Source organism: Gavia stellata, chromosome 21, assembly GCF_030936135.1.
Source record: "Gavia stellata isolate bGavSte3 chromosome 21, bGavSte3.hap2, whole genome shotgun sequence".
Lineage (NCBI taxonomy): Eukaryota > Metazoa > Chordata > Aves > Gaviiformes > Gaviidae > Gavia > Gavia stellata.
In genome coordinates this window covers 7,168,327-7,183,432 of record NC_082614.1, presented here as the reverse complement: position 1 = coordinate 7,183,432, position 15,106 = coordinate 7,168,327, and the positions used below count along the sequence as shown (strand labels likewise).

The 15,106-nt window shown below is 47.4% G+C and overlaps 2 protein-coding genes across 2 annotated transcripts in view; one reads left to right on the top strand and one right to left on the bottom strand.

Moving 5' to 3' along the window:
* Positions 1 to 3,846, bottom strand: part of LOC104260017 (septin-2) — a 31,133-nt gene extending 27,287 nt beyond the window's left edge. Inside the window, exon 1 of the mRNA XM_059827669.1 lies at positions 3,802 to 3,846. The gene's annotated coding sequence lies outside the window, so the exon portion shown is untranslated. The remainder of the gene's footprint in view (positions 1 to 3,801) is intronic.
* A 10,114-nt stretch (positions 3,847 to 13,960) lies between these two features.
* CLDN5 (claudin 5) lies at positions 13,961 to 14,611 on the top strand. The gene has a single exon (XM_059827783.1). The coding sequence runs from the start codon at positions 13,961 to 13,963 to the stop codon at positions 14,609 to 14,611; it is 651 nt and encodes a 216-aa protein (XP_059683766.1).
* Positions 14,612 to 15,106: the final 495 nt, after the last annotated feature.

Genomic DNA, 15,106 nt, shown 5'->3' with positions numbered 1-15,106 from the left:
AGCCTATAGTTAAAGGTGAGAAGGGGGAACAATTCAGATTTAAATGTACGGCAAATTCTCTAGTCACTTCTGCTTTAAACTGACAGTATAGTCATGTCCATTGTAGCATTACCCAAGCTACTTCATTAAAAAGAAAGAGTCAAAATTGTCATCTGGTTATGACACATCTGGCTTCAAAAGTAGTCCGTCATCTCATAAAAAGCAAATTTACAATAAATCATTCCCCAAACATAACTTACAAAGCCTGTTTCCTACTGGGCAAACCACCTTCACCTTGTGTCTTACTCTGACCAAAACGTTCCCATAGCCAAAGCTGGAGGACAGCTGCTCTGATCACATCACAACTGCAGCACCGGCTTAGATGTCTGTGTTCAGCAAGCATACGGTTAGTTATTTCCCACTGTGTTTTGTTAGAATAGATATAGTCTAATTAAAAGTTAGGTGGGGAGAAAAAAAAAAAAACTGCTGTTCCACAACACCTAAATAAGGCAGTGAGGTTCAAATGAATCCTCAGTTGTTCAGCCTCAACGCGTTTTGCAATTCCTAACACTGCCCTCATGAGGTTTCCTAGAAAATTATTCAACCGACCAACTTCCTCAGATGACCATGAGCCGTCTTCCTGAAGCTTTACCATATCATCACAAATCAAAACCTTAGAATTAGCAAAATACTGTATGTTACATCTTCTTACAGCACCAAATAACCACAGCGCTTACAGCTTTGCTCACAAGTGATAACTTGTCAATGGACCAGACTATGCTATGCATCAATGACTGCTGAAATGCTGAAGTCTGTCTGCATACAACTGAGTCAAACATTAAAATAACATGAAGTTGAGCATCTGACAACACTCTGGATAGTCCCACATCTGGAAACTGTAATGTTTCCATTTTGACCAATTTTCCATAATAAAATTTTTAAAAAAGCAACAACAAACAACTGAAGCAAAACAGAGCAAGCCAGAGCTGTTCTTTAGATTTTCAAAGGACTGTTTCAATCATTATGAGATGAGCAAAGCAGAACATTCAAAATATTTCACAGAGAAAGCAATAGATAAAAGTGCATTAACTTGCAAAAAGCAGTGAAACGTTATTTGTAAATAATTGTGGGCCCCATTTAGCAGGTCTAGCAGAAAAAAGGGACGTTATGCTACAGTATAGGAATGTTCAAATCAGTTTTTGAACAATGGATAATGTAACAAAGCTTCATTTTGGATCCCAACAAATTCCTATCCTAAACAATGTGCTGTTGGGCAATTGAAGGGAGCAGATTACCACTAAGTTCAGTTACTGTTGCCTTCTCTACAAATACATAGGTCTGGAACACGGCATCTTACTGCATTCTGCTAAGAAAAGTATTCCAGTGAGAGAGAAAGAGAGGGGAAGGAAAATGGGTCATTTCCTTTGCTCCTGTCAGGATGTAAGAAGTAAACTGTTAGGAACAGGCAGACTGGGAGCTTCTCAATAGGAACTAGCACAAAGAAAACGCAATGAAAAATGTACAAAGGGTGTTTCCATATAAGGATATTAAACAACACTTCAAAATAATCACTTTAGAGTGACCTTAACAACCATCTATACAAGCAGAATAGGCCTCATTTGATAAATTAGGAGGGCTCTTTCTTTCCATCTGAGAGTATATAACTCTGATACTTTTTAAAAAGTATTTAACAATATAACAAGAAACCACAGAAACCAGTAAAGACTTAAGTAGGTTTCCAAGTGCTGGAAACAGTCTCAACAACATTAGCACTCTGAAGTCACATTTTCAGACTTAAAGCAGACAGAGAAACACCAAGAATACCTCAATAAAATACCAATATTTGTGGTTTCTCGCAAAAAGAACTACAAAAACACACAAAGAAATGTCAGAATCAAGTGTTGAGGCACATAAATAAATAAATAAATATAATTTCTCCAAGCATCTTGCATACAGACAAACAAGGAAGTTATGTAAAAATTAAGAATTTCCTCACTGTATTCCAAACTGGATATAGGGGTATTCAAACACAAAGCAGTTAACTTTTTTTTTTGGTAGCTTACGCTATCAAAGTTGTATGAATCACCCAATTCTATCAAACAACAGCACATCCAGCAGAGCCTGTTCTCTGTGTCATGCTTCGTTTGTAGCACGTCCTCACATCTGGTTGGAAACCCCCTTCCAGAAGCTCCCAGAGAGAAGCATCACTCCCTCTGCATCAACAATCCCAGACAATTCCATTTTCCTCATTAGAACCAGCTGTTACCAATTGAAGGAATCCTCTTTTACACATTAACAATCGACTACATGTCTGAATTACGCTTATTCAGGAAAACGACTGTATCACTTCCACCAAATACAGAATTTAACAGCAAATGCAACAACAACAACAACACCCAGCCATGGCACCTGCAGGTAGGCCAAGCTAAGTGTATGACACTGCTTTGTCTTTGAATTAGTATTCAGTGTTCATAAGTTTTACAGACTTCATTTTGATAATGCATTTGAACCCATGACACACCACACAGATTATTACTGGGAATGCATCGCTGTTCATCAAAACTTGTAACATTTCTGTGACTTAACAGCACACATAGGCACAGCAAAGGGAGGCAAGGACTAAGCAAGTAAGAGAGAAGAACCATGTATGAGCACTGTTCTTAATAGGAAAAGGTCTAGAAAAAGCAATGCATGGATCTAGAGCTCTAATCCTAAGTATTTTATTTAAAGTTCCATTTCAATATTAACATGTTACTCTGGACAACTTCCTTTCTCACTGTTATTTCAATTAATACAGTCACTTAAAAAGCACGAAGGAGGCAGTGATACCATTCACATTAATGATGAGTCCTAGTCATTATGTGCTTCCTACCCAAGCAGCTTTTGACAGTAATTTCCCAAAGTTACCATATCGGAGAAAAATACTGTAAAACAGACCTGTAAATGTGAAAAGCAGGGGCTTTCTTTAATTTAAAAAGTTGAACATATTAGCCATGATCACTCATCAAGAAACAGGCAGTTCTGCCTCACACCCACAAAGCTTAACTATAACTGTGTACACGCTGGCAATGCCCAGCAAACAGCGATAAGTTAGTATTTTAAATCACTGCCACATCATGCTTGAGCCCCATGATACCATGCAGTCTCTAACCTGCACGTGAACAATAATTTCAGAACTTTAAAAAAAAAAAAAAGCGTAAAGCACTTGTTCCGCCTGTTGCCAAATCACGTATGCGTCGTCCTGTGTAGCGGGGGCCCTGCATCTCCCCCGCAGCATCCCCCGCAGCATCCCCCGCTTCCCCGCAGCCGGCCGCGCTCCGCTCGCGGTTTTAGAAACATCCGAGGAATGCCGATGGAGGCAGAACTTCCCGTCCCCTCCTCGCCCCGCACCTCCGGCTACATTACGCCGGGCAGACCCCAGTAGCACAGAGGCCTTGTCCACATCTCAAAAGTAACGCATGCCTTGCTTTAAAAACAAATAAACGTGGGCGTAAAACGGCCCACGACCCGACGCCGGGTTTCGTGGGTTCTGCCCCGGTACGCTTCTCCCCTCCTCGTACATCAGCTTCAAAAACCTCGCCCCGGGCCGAGGAGCCAGGCTGGAGCCAGGGCCCTGCGCCCGTGCATGGAGCACACGCCGACGCGGGCGAGCTCCGGGGACCGGGCCGAGCCGGGGCCAAGCCCGTACCGCCGCCCCGCTGGCGGCTGCAGGCAGGGCCGGGCCCAGCCGCGGGGCGCGGGCACTGGCCGTGCGGAGCGGTGTGCGGGGCAGAGGCGCGCTCCCGCCCGCCGGCGGACGCGGCCCAGCCCCCCGGCGCTTACCTGAGCCTGCGGCCGCTTCCGCCGGTGCCCTGGCTGCCAGGCCGCGATCCGCCAGCTCGCCGCGCGGAGCCCTCCCGCATCCCACACGCCACCGCGGCCGAGCGCCTACCTACCTTCCGCACGACTCTATGGTCTAGGCCGCTTCCCAGGATAGCAACGAGGCGCGGGTCCGGGACGAGCGAGAGGAGGGATAGAGCGTCTCCCCCCCACCCCGCCCTCTTGCCTGGGCGGCAGCGGGGGGAGGCGGCCCGTGCCGCGCGGGCGGGCGGCGAGGCGTTGCCATGGCGACCTCCGCCCCCCGCAGGGGCCGCCGTCCCGGTCGGGGTGGCGGGACGCGGTGCGGGAGCCGTGACCGCCCGCGTGGGTCCGGCACAGGGCCGTCGGGAGCGGGGACGGCTCAGCGGCGGGTGCTTTTCTCCCGGGCCATCGCGTAGCCGGGTTACTAACAGCCAGCCTGGTCCCGGCGGGACGGGCTTGGTCCCCGCCGTGCCGGGACGGGCGAGCGCCTCGCCTCCCCTCCCCAGGCATCCCGGCTCCACTCGCCGGCCCCTCACTCCCTCAGGAGGGGGCGGTGGGACCGCACCGCAGCCAGCCGATGTCCCCGGGGGCTCTGCACCCGGCACCGGGAGCCGGTCTCCCTCTGCTTTGGCCCCGAGCGCCCTGCTCCAAAATACGGAGCATCTCCTGATCCCGCTGACTTCCCAAAGGAAAAAAAACGTGGGAGAAAGGCTCCTCTGACAGAGCCACCCCTCACGGAGGTCACTGCACTCCGACTACACGACATGGTAGCAGTGCTACAGTGGTAACGCCTCTGAAACGATACCAGTCCGTCCTGCCGCCCCGACTTCGCGTCCCGCCAGCAGCACGCTTGGGCATCCGTCTTGTGCAAACAGGCCCGCTCTGGAGCCACGCACACAGGATAACCTCCAGCAACAAAACAGAGTCAGAGCCCATTCTGCTTAAAATACCTCCTTCTCCAATTGTTGGATTCCTCTTTCCTACCCAAATACCGTTGAGCTTTGAGATTGCCTTCCACCTACAGCAGGTTTTAGTGGAAAAGATGTTGGTACGGCAGGTGTGATAGCCAGGGGGAAATCTAGCTTAAACTTTGTGCTGTTTGACTGTAATGGAATACATAATATAAGCCTGTTTGGTTTTCAGCTGCTTGTCCACACATGAAGCAAATTTGTCTCCCAAACATTGTGCAAAAAAACCAATGTGCTCGTTTTACCTACACTATTCCTGTCTCTGTTTCATCACGGCATTCCCTCTGGTTAAGCAAGAGCCATTCTGCCTTTGTCAGTGCCATCGTGCTGAAGCGGTGAGTAGGATTCTCACCAGCAAGTTCTCTGAGATAGCAGGGACTCCAGCAGACATAAACCTAGAGTGTCAATGATACCCGCAGTTAGATTACAGAACCAGATCACTTTCTCATGCTGAACCAGTGTTACTAGCTCAAACACTCAATACAATGCTGACAAGATTAAAACAGAGTATCAGCAGAAGTTCAGGGAAGGGTTCTTCCAACCTTCCAGCTGCAAGGACTGGGTTCAGGGAAGTTCCTAGTAATCCATTCGAACATTTTGCAGAGGGCAGTTTGTGTGTGTGACCTAGCAGCCAATCTTTTCGCTTACAAATTTGAATACCAAGAAGCACTTTTCTGTTTTGTATTTCCATCCATTAAGCAAACATGGTTGCAGCTCACAACAGGAAAATGTGGAAGTGAAACAAATGCCGCTGAAGGCAGACTGGCATTATTTGCTAATTCACATTGTGCTAATATTATCAACTGAGCATTGATGTGATCTGAGTAAGAACAAGATAAAAGCCAATGAAAGCGCAACCAAGTTCCGTTTCCTAGGACAAAGTGTAATGTTGTAACACGAAGTACTGTTATACACCACCTTCTTAGAGGAGCTAAAAGATGGCATTTAAAGTCTTATTTTAAATTATTCCATGAATATCCATATAGGTGTTTTGTCCTATCACCAAAGGAACAGTGGCAATTTTTCTTTCACTAAATGAGAACACTGTGAAGCACATGACATTTTACTCACATAAACTGCTATTACAGTAAGTATTTAGCATTTGAAGAAATTACAAGAGATTAGCATGAACAATGCCAACACTACAGACTGGCATCAGCACAGAGTCTAGTGGAAGTTAGTGCTTTCGCATGATTGTCACTCCTTTCCTTTGGCAGGATTTAGTGCCATGGGTGAAATGGCATTCTCCAGAAATTTCAAATGCCTCATCATTGAGGCATACCAATAATGTTCCCAAGTCATGGCTGAATCAGGTGGCTGATCAACCGTCACACAAAATGTTCAGAGAAGTCACAATCCTCCCAAAACTGTCCTGTTATGCCAGAAAGTAACATAAGGAAGGGCACTTTGGGTAAGAGCAAAGGTCAATTCTAGCCAATGCCCTACCTCTGCGCTGCCCAGTAGTAGACGCTTAGGAAAAGATAAAAGCAGCACCGTGCCTGTGTATCCTCCCAGCTTCCGGCATTCTGGAGCTCAGCAGCTTCCTGAGCCAGAACTTTTATCTTGGTAGTTTTCTCTTCCATGAATTTTTCTTGTTGCTTTTTGAACCCATCTCAACTTTTGGCATTAAAGAGCATCCTGTGACAATGAGTTTTACAGTGCATTATTCACTTGGTGAAAATGTACTTTTTGAAACCTGTTATGAGACTTATTATGAAACCAAAGTACGCATGATCACCGAGCAGCAGAACTGGAACTATTTGGTGTATGTAACTGAGAAATGCTGCATTGCAGAAACCTAAAGAGAATGCATGCCCACAAAAGACGTAGTGCATATTTGTTATTTCTCACACTGGTATTAGCAGAGGTACAAACAGAAGAAATCATTGTATTGAAGAACAGTGTTCCTCTTAAATGGTTAAATAGTCTAGAAATGTTAATGCAGTGAATGGCAGTCATACTGTGAATCACTCATTCCCATAATTATTATTTCTGAAATAATTTTGTTTTATTCTTCCCTTGGAAGCTCAAATGCCTTTTATAAAAATTCCTGATACATCTAGGTTTACACTATCAAAAGTACAATTAGAGTCCTTCCTTGAATTCAAATCTTAACTTTGTGTGGAGACAAGTCTTAGCAAGTTAGAAATACTTCATCCATTCAGCAAAAGACATATGTATCTTTTGTTCTGCTCCTTAACAGAGAAAATGGTATGATACCGATTATAATAAATAAATGCCACCATATAACTGAAAACTAAATTGAGTTTTGATAGCTAAAATAACCCCATGTTCCTTGGCATTATTTCTATTAAATTAATAAAGAATAGAAGATATGCTGCTTAGACAAAATAAAAATGTCTCTTTTCAGTTATGAGATCCCTTTTAATTTGATTTTCTTCCAATTGAGTCTGTTCCTCACATAGCTGAATATTTGGAATTTAAGCCTAAAATTATGTGTGTCTGCTGTAATGGCTGCGCTATAAGAGCAATTCGTGGAGATACTGGCCCACTGTAAGACACTGAGCATCTTGAACTCTCCCAGTCTTCGCTGGAGATAAATTACTCAAGTCCTGATTAAACAACTTATTCTTAAGCATATGTATAAATCCTTTTCATTTCCATAAGGTTTATGTTGGATTCAGAATATTTATGCACACTTTGCTAAATTACAATACATGCCCCCAGAACCAAAACTTTTAGAAATAAATACCTAAGAGCTTCACAAGAGTGACATCCTCTTTTAAAGGATTACCTTTAAAAGAAAAGTACTTTGAACATAACTGGTGTGAATGTCGGATACCGTAATTCAGATATTCCCTGGGCTAATTTTTAGTATTTGGTTGTGGTAATAGACAGAAATTTAAGGGCAAACTTCCCATTCTCTGTTAGCATTTGGTAAACTGGTGATTTGATCAAAATACTCTTCTGTGTAGTGCTTTATCTATGGAATCACTTAATGGGGTGAACCATTCTAACATCTCAAATCTTCTGTGTTTTTGCAGACATGCTGCATCAGGACTCGGAAATGTCAAGTCCACTGAAAGCCGGACTCACTGCTGAGCCCTTTTAAAGTGTGCAGCTCAGAGCTGGAGCTCTGGTAGTACACAAACAGTAAGCCAGTATCTGTGGATGCACCAGGATTTATTGACACAAGCTACTTCACAAGTTATTTAGCAATCCATAAAAAAATCTGCAACAGATAAGTATTTTCCCTTGCTGCAAAAAAAGATAAATGCATTTTTAGTGATGCACTACAGGAAATGAAGGTTGTGTTTGAGTGATAGCAGTCTCAGAGGAATAGAAGTGTTTTGTTTGCATTTACAAGCACACACAAGCCCACCTTTTCAAGATGCTAATTATGGCAGCGAAGAAGCAATGAGAACCTAAAAATTCTCTCTGGAATAAGAGAGATTTTGCATCTTTTCACCAATAACGGCCATCCTTTCCTCTTGCTGGAAACCAGCTTCACTTTCAAGAAGGGAATCAGGATTGACAAAACAGATGCCTGCTATTCCCGAAGACAGGGCTTGCCTCACATGTGTCTTGTTAAGAACAGGGACAGCACTGCTGAGAATTAATCACTCTCATAACCAGAGGAGGTGTCCCAAACCTCCCACGTGTTCTCAGGAATGCAAGTTTCCTGGGACACTAGAGAAATGTAGTATGTTTCCCGTCACTAGCCCTGAACGCATTTCAGTAACTTTATAGTCAGGTCTTTATTAATTACTTTCGACATCTGCAATGTATATTTAAAACAATGGCATTTGTCCTTGCTGACGCTGTTCTGTAATTTCCCAACAATTACATGGGAAAGAGATCTACCAGGATCCTGGTACACCACAATCTGTGGAAGGAGGCTGACTTCGGGAGAGGACAAAATTAAACTACAGTTCTCCTGATAGGAAACATGACATAGAACGGACCCTTAGGCATGAAACAATGTATATTTCCTATAGCTTTCACCGCTCTGCCTGTTCAAACTTCAATACATTCTCAAGAGCTGTCCGTAACATTAAAAAGAAGTATTTGAAGTGACATGGCCTAAGCGTATATTCAGTGTGGTCTCTCAGCAAGTGGGATGATCAGGCTGTTTAGATGCTCATCTACAGACGGGACATTCTAAGCTTTGGGAAAGGGCCATCATTCACCATATCAACTGCCCTGAAACACCGTTAACACAGGGTTATTGCCATCCAGTGACACCGCAGTATCCTCTCAAAAGCCAAATTCAGAAAACAAGGTGCTGAAGAATTAGGTGCACAGCAGCTCACCAGTGCAGCCCAGCTGGTCCTGACAGTGGTGACTGGAAATATTCCCATCAGGAAGGTTCTTTAATAAGACATAGAGACACAAAGATCAATTCCAACCAAGGGGAAGTTTCAGACCAGAGGTTTGTGTGTAGAGGAATTCAAGCAGTGAGGTGTGGAACTCAGCTCTAATGGTGGTTTAGCACAATTAATTTCCTCATTATGTGAGGAAAGGGCTCATAACACCGTCTCAGTATTCCCACCATGTGTAGCCCAGCCAGAGCCCCAGGCTCCTGGCTCCCAGGGAGTGCCAGTGGGCAGTTCACAAAAAAAAGCCCAGGCAGAGGGTGTGCGTAAAGTGCAGGGACTGATACAGGGCTAGGGCAACTTTGTTTGGAAAGGGATATACAGCAGCAAATATATGAAGGCTGGAAGCAGATTTGTAACCTCTTTCACTGTTTTTCCAACTACATCTATCTGTTTCCTTCCTTTCTTCTACACGAGTCTTTTCACATCATCACTGAGGGGGAAGAGTAACATGGGCACTCATTTCTCAATCCTGCAGGGCAGCAGCAACACTTGTACTAAAAATGGTGTTGGATCCTACATCATTAGCACTAGTCATAAAGCATCACTGGTCCTGCTTGCAAAATCCTGGTGTGGTTTTTAAATCATTGCTTCTCTTTGTTCAAAAGATGCTAAGAGAGGAAGTGACAATTTTATCTCAACCACTTCAGCTTGTTTCTAAAACCACTTCAGCTTGTTTCCAAAATAAATGATCTTGAGACAAATCCTATGGTGAAATTGTGCACTTTCATTTTGTAATAACCTGCTCATTTGATAAGGACTCATTCCTACGTGCCGGTCTTCTGATGTGTCACACTGGTCTGAAGACATGTTGGCACTGCTGACATGCAGGGACTTCACGGAGGCCTGTCTTACTGTGGAAGATGATATGTGAACTCACACTCCAACTAAATATCTCCTCTTGGGAAAAACAGTTGCATTTTAAAGGATAATTCAGAAAGAAGTGATCTTCACTGAGAAAACTCAAGCTTTTTAAATAAAGAACAGCCCCTGCCTAACATGTCTGTAACTGTAATCTCTTTGCCTTTATTTCATCTCTTATTAGAAGACAAAATATGGCGCAAAATCTATCTCTAATAGGATTCCTGATTCTTCACCTTTGCTTGTGTCTCATCCAAAAGTTACAGCAAGCTGTCTTGAGATCACTGTGCTTTTATTTCGTCTTTTGACTCGTACTCTGTCTTAGCCACACAAACAATACTAGGTTTGTGCACAAGCTTGATACCAAATGTCATTTTTTTCTCTGTCTTCCAGATGCTTAACATTTTAGGGATGAGGAGGAGCAAAAACATGTAGGTAAGGGATACTCCACAAGTTATAAACCAAGCGTGCTCTGCAGACTACATTTCAGGTCTCAAAAGGCAAATCTATCTAAACATTGCTGGTGGGATGCCTCGGGGCTGAGCAAAGGCCTAGCAAGACTGGAGGGCTGGGCACAGCAGTTCTTCTGTGCCATGGTACATACACCAGGACAAGCAATGCTGGTGAGAGCCTGGACCCCCCTTAGCAGCCCTCCCGGTAACTCTGCGCCTGGTATTTGTCCTGATTATGTCAGGAAAAGAGTGAAAACACAATCACCTCTAATCCCAAAGCCCCTCTTGCTATAGTATGGCTTCTGTGCAATTGTTCTCAGCTTGAATACCACTTCCGCCCATTTTCACAGGCTGCAAAGCCCCCCACTGTATCCCCCCTAGAATAATTTAACAAATACATAGCTGGAGCAGTAATAGATGTAATGACATTAACGGTCATTTGTTAATGAGTTACTTTGCTGCAAGAAAATCATGCAATTGAAAGGAATCCAGACTTTACCAGCAAGGATTTAATTTATTAAGTAGTGATTTCTTTACTTAACATCCCAAGTAAAACATCATATCGATTTGTGTTTCCTTTTAAGAAATTAGAACCTTTCATTTCTGGGAGTTTAAATTAATTCCCCGTGCTGTGACATTAACACCATCAGAAGCCACAATGTGCTGAAGCTGACAGGGCCCTCAGGCCCCCCAGCAGCTGTGTCAGCCAAGATACCAGTAAGTGAAGTAAGCAGACCAGTGAGCACCTTGCACCAACGGGTTCATTAAGGGTAGTCTGTGCAACAAGTGCTCACTTTCAGGATCAGGGAATAGAGTAATTAAAAATGGAGGCTGTTGCCAGTAGCCAGGAAAAAAGCTAATATCTGGGGTAAGGAAAAAACCAGACAAAGGTGAAATACCAGGAATGGAAATGCCTCTAAGCAGAAAGGTTTATTTACTCTGTGATTTTTAAGTATGTATTTCCCCAGAGAAATAATTGTCTTGGATTAAGCGATTTGTAAGAATCAGTTGCTCGGAAACAGGTAGCAAGGGAAGGTGGGGTGAGGGCTGCAGAGGTAACACAAGCCACGCGCTGGTTTCCCTTCTCAGCCCGAAGTCCCGGGCAGCTGCACAGGCCCCATGAGTGCCTCCCGGCCTCCACAGGAGCACACACAGGCCATTTATCAGAGGAAATTCGGCGTTCCGTGCTCCCGGGCAAGTGGCAAGGGTGGGGCTTTCCTGTGCTTACGGGCTAAGATAACTGGCATTTCTCCCCCCTTTTTTAATTGTTCTTCTGTGCTGTTTTCTATATAATCATTATTATCATCATAAATACAGATGTTATTCAGTTTCAGCCTATGTTCTGGGTTTCTTCCTGTTCACCTCTGAGATATCTCTGTCTCTGTGGCTGGTTCTTTTGCACATTCTACTCTCCCTGACACCAGGGACTTCTCTGAGTGATTGTAAGCAGCCTCAGTTTGACAGACTGCACAGCCCCAGTCACACATTCCTCCTGGACTTGCACACTGGAATTTACAGTTTTAAATAATTGCAGTAAACTGTATGTATTTCATATACAGCTGGAAGAGGAGATAACTCCTCTTAACTCCATTTACCAGGCAGCCTCTGTTAGGAAGACATTTTCCATGCTAGAAATGTTTACAGCTCCTCAGGCAGAGATAATCAACGGGAGGCTGCAATCGTCAGCGTGTCAGCATGTACACACCATAATGGTCCACAAGCTGCTGATGTTCTTCTGTTTCTTTTTTGGGTGTTTTGTGGCTAGAGTTTGTCTTCTGGTTAGGAAAAAAAAAAGTGAAAGCCCACGTCTGGTGTGGTGCGACCTTGCTGCCATCCTCCCGGTACCAGCGCTTGGGTCCTCTGCAGAAGAGTCATCAGTGCCGCTGCCAGGATGTAAGCAGGGCATTGCTCAGTGTTAAGCCATCAGTCACGTCCTCAGCTGTCGATGCCTGTGATTCCTTTAACCTTTGCTTATCATTTCTTCTGCTGCTTCTGCTTCACACGTGGGCTTTTCTATTCATGCTGCATTCATATCAGTCTTAACATTTCCATCACAAATCTCTGCATGCCGTAATACATGCTGTAAATTACTGTACAACAGAGAAAACCACTTACATAGGAGCAGGAAATGTGTTATTTTCAACTCTGTGATCTCCTGTAGACTAGAAGGATACTTTGGGCTAACTGAAACCAAACCTAGCCAAAGCAGTTCAAAAGTCAGCGTGAACATAACTTTCAATTCTGTCTGAAACATTTAAACTTATTTAAGATAAACCAAAACAATTCCGGTTTAAATCAAAACAAGCCTTTCTCAGGGCACCCAGTAGAAAGCTGCTGGACCACAGCTCCTTGTGAGTGCTGCGAGGCAGCTGATGAGGTCTGTTCTCTTTGTACTGCAGCTCTAACAGCAGCATTTGCACCACCAACACTCGCTGCATCTGCCAGCCTGGGGGGGCTGTGAGCTGCTGTTGGCCTGCAGGGGTTGAACCAAGGTTTCTTTGCAAGGACAATCCAAGACACCAGTGGTCCATGAAGAGGCTGCAGCAACTAAAATGTCTGCATGGCCTGATGACGAAACCTCTTGCAAATGCACTCCTTTTCATGTAGGCACTTAACTTGTCGGCACACCATAAAGGTTCAAAATATAATTGACACATTAAAAAAGTAAACGGAATTTTGAACTCTTTATGGCAAGATACTTAAATAGAATGCCTTGCTCTCGGCTCCAAACAGTTTCGTGCCTAGTGTAAGCTAACAGTGATTATTCTTCCTGGACAAATTAAAGAATCTGCCTGTTAGGACACACAGATGATATGCAGACCCCATATTCAAAGCTTTTTCATTTTCAGAGTGGTTCCTGAGGCGTTTGGTGGTGCGTGCTTGCTTGCACTTTCACCTGTCACAACGTGCAGTAGACAGATGTGCAGGTCGGTCAGTATGCTCAGTCTTTTGGGAAATGATGTTAGGCTCTGATAATCAGGACATCCGTACTGCTGAGTGCCTGCACTGGCAAGACCCCTCTGAAGGTCTGGCTGTGGACTTCATCAGTAAATAGGAAATAAACGGACAGTGGCACTAAAAGAAGTCTGAGCGGCCGAAATCCGGGAGGAGATTCCTCCAGCCCCACGCTTTCTCGGGAGCGGGCAGCGTCCCTGCGAGCTCTCCGGGTGCCTGGGCGAGCAGAGGGACATTTCCTCGGCTCCGGCGGGAGCCCCCTTGGCAGCCCCGAGCAGCGGGGGAGCGCCCCGGCCCCGGCCCCGGCCCCGCGGCGTTCCCCCGGCCGCGGGCGGTACTGCCGCGCCCCACTGCCCGTGCGAGCCCCCCCCTCCGGGGAAAGGGCCGGGCCGGGCCGGGCCGAGCGGGAGGGAGGGCGGGCGGTAGGAGGGGGCCCTGCGGCTCCTCATATAGCGGTGCCCAGCAGCGGCGGTTCTCAGAGCGGGCTCGGCAGCCGCCCGGAGGCGAGTGGTGCAGACCAGCCGCGGCGTCCTTCCTCCGGAGGCTTTGGTGGGGCAGCGGCGGCAGCATGACTTCGGCGGCGCTGGAGATTTTGGGGCTGGGGCTGGGCATCCTGGGCTGGGTGGGGGTGATCCTGGCCTGCGGGCTGCCCATGTGGCAGGTGTCGGCCTTCATCGACGTGAACATCGTGGTGGCGCAGACCATCTGGGAAGGGCTGTGGATGAACTGCGTGGTGCAGAGCACGGGGCAGATGCAGTGCAAGGTGTACGACTCCATCCTGGCGCTGCCGCCCGAGGTGCAGGCGGGCCGGGCGCTCACCGTCATCGTGGCGCTGCTGGGGCTGGTGGCCCTGATGGTGACCGTGGTGGGCGCGCAGTGCACCAACTGCATCCGGCCCGGCAAGATGAAGTCCCGCATCGTGATCGCCGGCGGGGCCATCTACATCCTCTGCGGGGTCCTGGTCCTCGTCCCGCTCTGCTGGTTCGCCAACATCGTCATCAGCGACTTCTACGACCCCACCGTGCCGCCGTCCAAGAAGCGGGAGATGGGGGCCGCGCTCTACATCGGCTGGGCGGCCACGGCCCTGCTGCTCTTCGGGGGCTGCCTCATCTGCTGCTGCTCCTGCTCCCAGCGCGACGAGACCTCCTTCCCCGTCAAGTACTCGGCGCCGCGGCGGCCCACCTCCAACGGCGAGTACGACAAGAAGAACTACGTCTGAGCCGGCGCTGCCCCGCGCCCCCGGCCCTGCGGGGCCACGGACAGACGGCTGCGAGCCGGCGCTGCCGCGCTCCGCCGGCCGGCACGGGGCACGGCGCCGGGAGCGTCTGCGGTGAGCTCCGGCGCTCCCCTGCCTAGAGTCTCTCCTTAACAGGGACCCCCGTAAAGCGGCAGCCCTAGGCAGGGCAGCGCCCCGCTGCCCGCCAGCCCGGCTCCCCGGCGGGTCTGGCCGCTCCGCTCCGCTGCGGGCAGCGCCACGCTCGGCGCCGCCGGGGACCCGGTACTGAGCGCCCGCCCGCGGTGCCGGAGCGAGCAAAGCCCTCCCCGGCCGCACAGCGCAGCCGAGCCAGCGTCTCCCCGGCCCGGGGCGGCTGGGGTAACGGGCGAGCCGCGACGGCGTCTGCCGGGACGCCCCGTCCGGGTTCCGCCGCCGCCTGCCCGCCCGCCGCGGGCCCGGCTCCCGCCGCAGCTCCCGGGCCTTCCCCGGCGTTACCGT

Coding starts and splice junctions, on each gene's coding strand:
- CLDN5 (XM_059827783.1), top strand. CDS start 13,961: ATGACTTCGGCGGCGCTGGAGATTTTGGGGCTGGGGCTGGGCATCCTG.